Consider the following 9,759-nt stretch of genomic DNA (forward strand, 5'->3'; position numbering starts at 1 on the left):
TAGTTAGTTAGTTAGTTAGTTAGTAGTTACATAGTTTGATAGCTAGTTGACAAAGCATATAGTATTTTTTCATAATTAAAATGTGTGTCATTTATATGTCCATTGCTGTAGTTAGTTAGCTATTTAGTTAGTTAATTAATTAGTTTCAAATAACTACAAATTGTAATTAGAATTCATAGTGTTCAAACAATTAACTCTTTAAATAATGCACAACTTTCCAACACTGCATATTAAACTTACTAATTATTCACCTCAAGCAACGGTACATTTCACACTTCCTATATTAAAATTTCACCACAACCAGCTGTCTGCTTGTTCGAAATACTCACTAAGTCAAAATTTGTTTACAAAAATGAACCAATAATTAATGGAAAATATGGCATTATTGTTGTACTTTCCAAAAATATGTTGTTATTTATATTAAAAGTCACAGAGTTTTCTTTATTTTTTAAAAATTAGAACATTTTAAAAAATATTATACACTTAAAATATACTTTTTCACATTAAATACAACAAATTACTCAGAAATTTGTACAAAAGTACGCGTTAAAATGAAAACAAATATGGCAACATAAACATTTTTGACAAGTAAGTTCACAAATAGCAGATTTAAAGAAAATAGTCAGCTGTTCAAATGAGTCTACTTTACAAATTTACTTTGTTTTCTATCATTGTGTATGAAAAAAATTGGCAGAATTTTTAGTAAACAATTACTCTAGGCGCAATTTCATTAAAAAGCAGCTGCCGATTTCTTTTTATTATTAAATAAAAATTGAAAAAACAATTACAATGTTTGAGTAAAATCTGCCAAGTAAACAAAAACTTAATAATATTAAACAAATAGAAGTATGCAAATTTAATAAAAATTATTGGTGCTGCTGTTAATTATTAAAATAAAATTACTTAAATTTACATTTAACTGTAAGTATATTTCATAAATTATGAAATAAATTGTTTGTCTTTCAATTTAAAAACGTAATTACATTATTATTACATATAGAAAAAAATATATTTACAGGCTAGATATTTTATAGTACTTTTGTCTCTTTATTTAGTAGGTTACGTGCACAATAAAGTGAAAAAGTTGTGACATTTATTATTTAAATATTATAAGGTGGCGTAAAAGAATATTGTTATTGTTGTGATTTTTGTGGATGAATTTTAAATAGATTTGTTTACATTGTATTCATTCAAATTTATTTAAGAGTATGTGTATATATGTATAAGTTTGTACAGACATGTGTATGTATATATTATTAATTTATTTATATGCGAATTTATATTTTTATAAATATTTTGATAACATATCTTTTCTCAAACTATACTTTCTTTATAAATTTACGAAATTTATGATATTTTGAGAAAACATTGATGTGAAATTACAATTATAAGATATAATAAATAACGGCAATAAAATGACGTATTTACAATTGACACCGCCAGCAACAAACGATAGCGAATGTATGTAGTATGTATTTTGTTTTGAAGGACATTATGGAAATTTAAAAGACTTTTGAATATAGTCAATGGACTAGATTATTGACTAACTTATAGATTAGTTTATAGACTATTGGCTATTGTCTTGTCTAATGATGAATTAGTCTTTTGTGAGTTAAGTTATTAGAAATTAAAATTGAGCGAGTATCGTGTGATTATATATATTTGCAATCGCTGTTATATTAATTGTATGCAGAATGCCTTTTTCTAAAGAACCTTTGGTATATAAAGCTTAAAAATAAGCAATTAAATATTTCCTAAGTATTTTTTAAATTAAACACGTATAATATTTAAATTACTACAAAAAAAAATTATAAATAGAAAACAAGTATGAATTTATAGTCGGACATTGCCGACCATATGATACACTACACCAGTTAGTATGTTAAAATTGTGGATTTTTTTTATATAAAGCATTTAATTTGTTTTATTGTGGAATATTTTTACTTATTGTTGACAAAAAAAAGAGATTTTCTACAAGAGGGCTCATAGGGGAGAAGGGGTAAATATGGTCCTATCCTTATAAATTTTGGAAGATAAATTTACGTCTACTTCAAAGTCATTTAGGTAGATTTTGATTGTTTTATTAGTAATTATAAGTTAATTTTGACCTTCAAGTCATTTTCTGAAGGGGAGTTTGTATGGGGGCTAGGGTCAAATGAGGCCCAATCACTATAAAAATTAGTATTGTCATTTATCGTTCTATAAAACTAAGTTTTGATGATTTTTGTTGACATTATAAAACATTTAACGTAATTGTTTGCCTAAAGGTCCGATTCGGGGGGTACGGTTGTATGGGGGCTAGGTGAAATAAGGGACCGATTTCAACCATTTTCAATAGCGTTCGTCCTTGAACCAAAAAAATGGTATGTGCCAAATTTCATCAAATTATCTTGAAAATTGTGACCTGTAGCGTGCGCACAAGGTTTACATGGACACATAGACAGACGGACGGACGGACAGACGGACATAGCTAAATCGACTCAGAAAGTGATTCTGAGCCGATTGGTGTACTTTAAGGTGGGTTTAGGACCAATATTTTTGGGTGTTACAAACTTTAGCACAAACGCATAATACCCTCCCCACTATAGTGGTGTAGGGTATAATTATTTGTTGCAGCAGTAGTTCCGCTAAAAATTTGTATTTTTTATGAAACGATTTTTTGCAATATTGTATTTTTATCTTTACTATATATAGAGAGATATACTAGATAGATTTATTATACTTTCGAAATATTTATAAAGATTTTTGTAAAATAGTCTTCATTAATAATGAAAATGAAAAATAGTGGCTAAAAACTTTATTTAAAAGTTTAGTAAAAACTTTAAAAAGTTGCTAACCCAAACAGAAATACATATTAGTTATGGAACTACAAAATCAATAGTAAAACAAAGAAATAAGATAAGACTAGTAGAAAACATAAATAAAATACTTTTAATCGGTATACTAAAAAACACCAATGAAAGTTTATGAAAAAAATGAATTCAAATCTAATAATTTATCTTTTTTTACAGATTACAAAACAAAAACAAACAAAACATGGATACAACTAATACAGTGCCAGATGGCGGTTGGGGTTGGGTTATAGTAGCAGCGGTAGCTTTAATAAATGTAAGTAACTAATAATTATTACTTTTAATAACTTCAAAAGTAACATATTTTTGAAATTTTTTTTAATAAACAGATGACCAATCAATCTATATTATCGGTATTTGGTTTACTATTCGGTTCCCAGTTGCAGGAAATGCAACAGGAAACTTTCACCGCCGCCTTAATAAACAATCTCAATAGTTTGGCTTTGAATTTTTCGGGTCTTTTTATAGGGCCCGCCATAAAAAGTTTTAAGCCACGCAATGTAGCCGCTACGGGTTGTATAATGGTGTCGTTTGGTTTAATGTTGTGTGCCTTTGCTACACAGGGTTGGCATTTCATTATAGGTTATAGTTTTTTTGTAAGTTTAATTAAAATCGTATATAAATATACAAAATTTTAAATATTTTCATTAATTTTATACATTTTAGGTGGGCATAGGTTTGGGTTTGATTTCACCCTCTACCTTTATGGCTATAAATTCTTATTTTTCTTCTAAACGTGGCCGAGCCGTAGGAGTTTCTTTGGCCGGTGCTGGTTTGGGACAAGTTTTTATACCTCATATTGTTAGAATCTTTTTGGAGAATTATGGTTTTCGTTTTGCCGTTATGGCCATGTCGTTTTTGTCTTTGACCGGGGTAAGTTGTTGAAAATTTAAATTTTACATTAATTTCCCTTTATAAACTATTTGTTTTTTCTTTAATATCTCTAGCTTATCGGTGCCTTATTATTGAAACCTTTGAATCAACATAAACATAATAATCGTCAACATTTAAAATTAATTTTAGAGAATAACGATAAACAAGCTAAAGATGATTCTATAATGGAAATCAAAATGAATACAAATTGTCCTGATAATGATGATAATAGCAAAGATAAACAAAAATGTCAGGAGTCGGCTTTATTAACACAAAATAATAAAGTTTATCAAGATTGTACAGAGAAATTGGAACAACATTTATTGCCCGAATCGAATAAATTATGCAGTAAGATTTGTCAACGTCTAGTACAGGCCATGGATTTGGAATTGTTAAAAGATCCGGCTTTTTGGAGTATAATTATTGGCATGGCTTTGGTTTATACTTCGACTATTAATTTTACCATGATTTTTCCCAGTTTTTTGCAGGTAATTATTGGAATGATTTGAAATTTCAAAATTATGTTCAAAATTTCAAAAATTTTTAAAAAATTTTTGAAAATTTGAAAATTTTCGAAAATTCTAAAAATATACAAATTTTTAACAACAAACTTCTACCAATTTATTTTCAGTACTCGGTAGGCTTTACCAAATCCGCCACCGCCAGTTGTATGTCCATAATGGCTGGAGCTGATATCATTTGTCGTTTGTTGCTGCCCTGCATAACAGATAAATTGAAAATACCTTATCGTATTATATTTTTATTGGGCACAGTGGGTCTCTTAATATCCAGAGCTGGTAAGTTAATTACAACCAAAAAAATCCATAATAAAATCGTAAAGCTTAACTTTTCTTTTTCTCTTAACAGCTCTCGCTGAATCTGTAGATCTTACCAGCATTATTGTTATGTCCATCTTTACCGGTATGACTAAATCGGCCACTGTTTTAAATAACAATCTAACCATATCGGATCATGTTAAACCCGACAAATTACCTGGAGGTTTAGGTTTAAATATGATTTCTAAAGGTGTTTTAGTTATAACAATTGGTCAATTATTGGGTTGGATAAGAGATTTTACCGATTCGTATGTTTTATGTTTACATGCACAAAATGGTCTCCTACTTTTGGTTATAGTCATTTGGACGCCAGAAATTTTCTATAGATATCGTAAATATTTAAAAGTTAAGAGATTGGCTAAACTGCAACCAACTGTAGAAGATGTAGAACAACAACAACCATTGGAACAAGCTAAATGTTTGCCTCTTAAAGCAAACAACAAAAGTGACTGCTAAATTTTCTTAGTGGAAATGAGTAAGAAAGAAAAAACTGAACCTAACTATTATTTATAAATTAATGCCTGATATTTTAAGCGGTTTTTTTTATATTTAAAGTATTATTAGTTGCTAAACTAATTGTAAGCCAAGTGAACATGTTATTAAGGTGATATTGTCAATAATTTAGTTTTAAGATTTATTTTTAATAACTTTTTTTGATAAGACTTATTTAATGAATAAATAAAACATTTTATATTAAAAAATACGATTTTCTTTTAGCTTCTTTGAAGTCTTTTCCCTTTCTTTATTATTTCAGTTTTGTGTTTTTACAAAAGATTTTTATATTATTAAATTGTAGAGTAATTGTGTGAATGGTGTTTTTTTACAATTGAAATGTTATTTATTGGCCAGTTACCAGGGGTTCTCCAGTTTCGGTATTGAAGAATACTTTACGCTCAATGCCTTCTCCAGTAATGATGCCAATGCGTACTACACCACCAGAGCTACCGTCGTGATACATTGCGTGTCTTACAGCTGGAAAAGTTGAAAAGAAAAAATAAAATCTCAAGTGATAATATAATACGTCTTAATTGTGGACGTTTAACATTTCTAATTGAGTTTATAATCATAAGCCCACAACTATCTATGATGATCACACAATAATCGAAAAAAAAAACTTTACTTACCCTTTTTAACAAATTCAATACAATCGTCTTTCTTCATGTTGGGCTTAAAGAACTCACGGACAAAACCATAAATATAACTAGAACCAGAACCGCCAATTGTTACGGGTTCACGTTTCAACATACCACCCAAAGGAATGGAATACACCTGGCCGCCATTCTTTTTATCCCAACCGGCAACAATAATACCAGCCACCAAAGAATCACGATAATTATAACAATAATTACGAAACTCTGAAGCAGCTTCAGCTACCAAAGGTTCATCACCGGTCTGATTTTCGTGGTAATTCAAAGAGTATGCTACAATATCGGCAATAGCTTGTGTATCAGCTGCAGAACCACTGCGACAGCAATAGATTTTATCCGTAATACGGGTAAGTTTGTCGGTAACTCTGTTGGCTACATAAACACCAGTACTAGTGCGGGAGTCGGCACCAATGACCACACCACCATCAAATTCAACAGCCATAATAGTGGTCTATAAGGAAGCAATTAAACAATATTTAATATTTTGCTAAATTAACTAATTTTTTCAACTTACGCCAGTGCTGTGAGCAGCATCCATCCAATCGTTACCGAAAACCATTTTGTTTTACTATTTATTTAATAAATTTTCAAGAATATAAAAATATTTGCGGCTATTTCTAAAATTTTTCGCAAAATGACTTGAATGTTTTTTTCTGCTTCTTTTTAATATCTGTTATGTACTGTAAATTGGTAATTTGCAAGTCATTTTTTTTCAGAGTTGCCCAATGTTGTAAGAAAATTAGTTTTATTTAAATTTTAATAATTTCAGATCTGTCCTAGTCTTGTTAATTATCTTATTTTACCCAATTAATTTATTTTAATTTTTTATTAAACAATATAGTTATTAATAAAATAAAAGTTTTTTTCAAATTTTAAAATTATATGGCATCTTTATAATATCATAAATAAATTTGATCTGGTAACATTAATAATTAAACTGACATGTTTTGTTTATTTTGGTAAACATAACCCTAAATTTAAAAAAATCATTTTTTAATTTAAATCTTTTTAATAAAAAAAATAATATAAAATATGGCTAATATAGCCTTAAGTGAAGCAGAAAAAACATTTATATTACATGGCGTAGAGGTAGTTGAATTTATGTTATTATTTATTTAAAATTTTAACAATTTGTTAAATTTTCATAAATCCAGGAAGATTTTCGTTGTGATGGTCGCTCACGTCGAGATTACCGACCCATGGAAATAGAATGTGAAGTGGTCAGTAATGCCAGTGGTTCGGCTAGATTACGTTTGGCAAATACGGATATATTAGTGGGTGTTAAATGTGAAATAGATAAACCCTCACCACTATTTCCTAATCAAGGAAAAATTGAATTCTTTGTGGATTGGTAAGTGAAGTTGAAATTTGGAATTATTATAAAACAAGTTGGTTTTAATTTGCACATTTTAATATTAGTTCTGCTAATGCTACGCCAGAATTTGAAGGAAGAGGTGGTGAAGATTTGGCTTTGGAATTATCAGATACTTTGGCAAATGCCTATGAGTCACCTTTGGCTTTCGATTTGAAGCCGTTGTGTATATTGCCGGGCCAACAATGTTGGAAATTATATGTAGATATTTTGGTAAGTTACAAAGTTTATACAAGATGAAAAAAACATGATTTAAATGTTATTCTTAGATTTTAGAATGTGGTGGTAATTTATTCGATGCTGTTTCCTTAGCTGCCAAAGCAGCCATATTTAATTGTAAAATTCCTCGAGTCACAGCCGCCTTAATGGATGCCGGTGAAGCTGAGCTTATAATTAGTGATGATCCTTATGACTGCACCCGCATAGATATAGAAAATATACCTATATTGGTAACAGTTTGTAAAATTGGCGATTGCTGTTTGGTAGATCCCTCGGCAGAGGAGGAAGAATGTAGTACTGCTAGTGTAGTAGTGGCGGTCTCAAAACGCAACAACAAAAGTAAGACATTTCATATTTATCAATTATGTTTTATGTGAAATATTTTCTATTATTTAGATTACGTTTCTCATACCCATACGGTGGGTGGCGGTTCCCTACATAAAGACACAATGTACAATTGCTTAAAATTGGGCATGTCGGCCGCCGACTGTTTGAATGACGCTTTGGTTAAAGCTATAAAATTGGAGGAAAGTCGTGTTGGTCCCAAAAAAAGGGAAACTGTTGGTTTCTTGAAATAAAACGATACTTTTAATTATTTTAATTTGGTTAGTGTAAAACCAATATATTTTTAAGTTTTATTAAAAAAAAAGAAACAAAAAAGCCCATAAATTGTTATTCAAATACATAAATTTTTTGATATAGTAAATTTAAACTAAATCACGTTTTTTACACTATTAATGACTAGTTTCTTTTTTTGGTTTGCTTATTCGAGGAAGAGGATTTCTTTTCCTTTTCCGGTTGTTTGGGAGCACCACCGCTAAACAATGAAGTAAACATTTCACTTATTTCAGGCATTTCGTTATTCATTTTAGGGAATTGTATGTTTTCTAATTCTTTTTTAGTTTCGGGATCGTTAATCATCTTAGGTAAAACCAACATTAATACCAAAGGTAAAACCATCATCAAGACCATGGGACTGAATAGGAAATCAGTGATCTGGAAAATATATCTTAAGTATTAATATCTAATACTTATAATACCTATTTTATAATAACACTTACCTTCCATTGTTCACGGGTTTGGAAATACTTAAATCTAGTCAAAGCTTTTAGTTTTAAAGGATAAGGTACTTGTACAATTTGTGAGGGTTGCACATAGTTCACCTTACGGGCCCGGAATTTACCCTTCGGATTAATTTCTACCCTAATGGGTTCATAGAAATAGTCAGCATTATAAATTTCCACGACATAGCTGCCCGAGGGCACTGAACTTATAACAAAAGAACCATCTTCTCTTATAAAACCCTTATATTCGCCGCCATTAATTGTCAATACGGTTTCTGTCTGCCATTTGTTATTGCTGTTTTGTTGAGCTGCACTGGGATTATAACTCATGCCCATTTGTATTTCTGGTGGATAGACTTTACCCTCGATGGTGTACAAACCAGACACTTCATCCTATAGTTTTATATTTGATTAATTTACACAAAATAATTAAATGAAAATTAACTTACCACCAATTCGTCCTGTATAATCATTTCAGCTTGGATCAGACATTGCAACGAGCATAAGGCTACAAGCCCTATTAAGTATATTTTAAGCATATTGCTATTTCAACTTTTTTTCTTGAATTTTTTATATTTTTTTAATTATTATACGTAAAAAACTAGAAATTTTCTACGAGTCAGATGTGTTTTTTCTCACTTTTTTCATTAAATTAATAAATGTCACGAATATGTGACATTTAATCGGAAAAGTGCTGCCAAGTTTTTGTTTGCTTTTACTATGGGCACATAGTTGTATTTTTGAGTAGTTGGTAACGAAGGAAGCAATTAATTAACGGTAGCATCGAAATTTGAATTATAGTGTAAATATAAGGGTGGTATCTGTTTTTTAATTAATTAAATTAAAGTTTTTGATATATTAAAGAATTGTTAAAGTATTATTGAAGTATTAAAAAATTGTTAACTATTAAAAAAATGATTTTTCCTCATTTCTGTTAAAAAATATTTCTTAATAAATAATTGAAAATAAAATTGTAAGTAAAATTATGTTTATTATAATAATTTTAATTTATAAAAAATATATATTATGCAAAGATTTTATTTACTTTTTGTTGAAATAGTATGTAATTTTTAATAAAAATTTTATCTTTTTTATAAAAATCTGTATTTGTAATTAAAAACATTAATTTTTGTACAAAATTCAAAGAGTTTAAAGTTTACAGTGAAATTTGGGGTGAATCTTGTGTTAACTTTGTAGTCTCACAGTTTGGATGTGGTTCGATTCGAGAGCACAGCAGGTCCGACAGTGGTCTAGGTCTCGGATCAAATTTACAAGAAAATTTTATTTATTCAAAATAATATATTAAATTTTTAGTCAAATTTAAAAATTTAAGGAAAATATTTTTGTTATTATAAAATTTGTATTTAGTAAACAATTTTAATGAAAAATTTTGAA

The 9,759-nt window shown here is 28.9% G+C and overlaps 4 protein-coding genes across 4 annotated transcripts; 2 read left to right on the forward strand and 2 right to left on the reverse strand.

Annotated features, from left to right (window-relative positions):
- Nucleotides 1-679: 679 nt before the first annotated feature.
- LOC111687178 (monocarboxylate transporter 12) lies at nucleotides 680-5,264 on the forward strand. The gene is made up of 7 exons (XM_023449595.2): nucleotides 680-921; nucleotides 3,012-3,108; nucleotides 3,182-3,448; nucleotides 3,519-3,725; nucleotides 3,800-4,213; nucleotides 4,357-4,522; nucleotides 4,593-5,264. The coding sequence occupies exons 2-7, from the start codon at nucleotides 3,037-3,039 to the stop codon at nucleotides 5,015-5,017; spliced, it is 1,551 nt and encodes a 516-aa protein (XP_023305363.2). The 5' UTR covers nucleotides 680-921; nucleotides 3,012-3,036; the 3' UTR covers nucleotides 5,018-5,264.
- On the reverse strand, nucleotides 5,248-6,384 carry LOC111687180 (proteasome subunit beta type-6). Its single transcript, XM_023449599.2, has 3 exons — nucleotides 6,224-6,384; nucleotides 5,686-6,160; nucleotides 5,248-5,533 (listed from the first exon to the last, which is right to left on the reverse strand). The coding sequence occupies exons 1-3, from the start codon at nucleotides 6,266-6,268 to the stop codon at nucleotides 5,400-5,402; spliced, it is 654 nt and encodes a 217-aa protein (XP_023305367.1). The 5' UTR covers nucleotides 6,269-6,384; the 3' UTR covers nucleotides 5,248-5,399.
- A 272-nt stretch (nucleotides 6,385-6,656) lies between these two features.
- Nucleotides 6,657-8,023, forward strand: LOC111687176 (exosome complex component RRP42). Its single transcript, XM_023449593.2, has 5 exons — nucleotides 6,657-6,798; nucleotides 6,864-7,060; nucleotides 7,129-7,294; nucleotides 7,351-7,639; nucleotides 7,697-8,023. Exons 1-5 carry the CDS (start codon nucleotides 6,742-6,744, stop codon nucleotides 7,876-7,878), a joined length of 891 nt encoding a protein of 296 aa, XP_023305361.1. The 5' UTR covers nucleotides 6,657-6,741; the 3' UTR covers nucleotides 7,879-8,023.
- LOC111687177 (ER membrane protein complex subunit 7 homolog) lies at nucleotides 7,888-9,022 on the reverse strand. The gene is made up of 3 exons (XM_023449594.2): nucleotides 8,814-9,022; nucleotides 8,362-8,757; nucleotides 7,888-8,296 (listed from the first exon to the last, which is right to left on the reverse strand). Exons 1-3 carry the CDS (start codon nucleotides 8,901-8,903, stop codon nucleotides 8,042-8,044), a joined length of 741 nt encoding a protein of 246 aa, XP_023305362.2. The 5' UTR covers nucleotides 8,904-9,022; the 3' UTR covers nucleotides 7,888-8,041.
- Nucleotides 9,023-9,759: the final 737 nt, after the last annotated feature.

Source organism: Lucilia cuprina, chromosome 6 (genome assembly GCF_022045245.1).
Source record: "Lucilia cuprina isolate Lc7/37 chromosome 6, ASM2204524v1, whole genome shotgun sequence".
Classification (NCBI taxonomy): Eukaryota; Metazoa; Arthropoda; class Insecta; order Diptera; family Calliphoridae; genus Lucilia; species Lucilia cuprina.

Coding starts and splice junctions, on each gene's coding strand:
- LOC111687180 (XM_023449599.2), bottom strand. CDS start 6,268: ATGGTTTTCGGTAACGATTGGATGGATGCTGCTCACAGCACTGGC. Junction 6,161..6,223: donor ATGCTGCTCACAGCACTGGC/GTAAGTTGAAAA, acceptor GCTTCCTTATAG/ACCACTATTATGGCTGTTGA. Junction 5,534..5,685: donor TATTGAATTTGTTAAAAAGG/GTAAGTAAAGTT, acceptor CAACTTTTCCAG/CTGTAAGACACGCAATGTAT.
- LOC111687177 (XM_023449594.2), bottom strand. CDS start 8,903: ATGCTTAAAATATACTTAATAGGGCTTGTAGCCTTATGCTCGTTGCAA. Junction 8,758..8,813: donor TTATACAGGACGAATTGGTG/GTAAGTTAATTT, acceptor ATAAAACTATAG/GATGAAGTGTCTGGTTTGTA. Junction 8,297..8,361: donor AAACCCGTGAACAATGGAAG/GTAAGTGTTATT, acceptor TATATTTTCCAG/ATCACTGATTTCCTATTCAG.
- LOC111687178 (XM_023449595.2), top strand. CDS start 3,037: ATGGATACAACTAATACAGTGCCAGATGGCGGTTGGGGTTGGGTTATA. Junction 3,449..3,518: donor TTATAGGTTATAGTTTTTTT/GTAAGTTTAATT, acceptor TATACATTTTAG/GTGGGCATAGGTTTGGGTTT. Junction 4,214..4,356: donor TTTTTCCCAGTTTTTTGCAG/GTAATTATTGGA, acceptor ATTTATTTTCAG/TACTCGGTAGGCTTTACCAA.
- LOC111687176 (XM_023449593.2), top strand. CDS start 6,742: ATGGCTAATATAGCCTTAAGTGAAGCAGAAAAAACATTTATATTACAT. Junction 6,799..6,863: donor TTATATTACATGGCGTAGAG/GTAGTTGAATTT, acceptor TCATAAATCCAG/GAAGATTTTCGTTGTGATGG. Junction 7,061..7,128: donor ATTGAATTCTTTGTGGATTG/GTAAGTGAAGTT, acceptor TTTTAATATTAG/TTCTGCTAATGCTACGCCAG.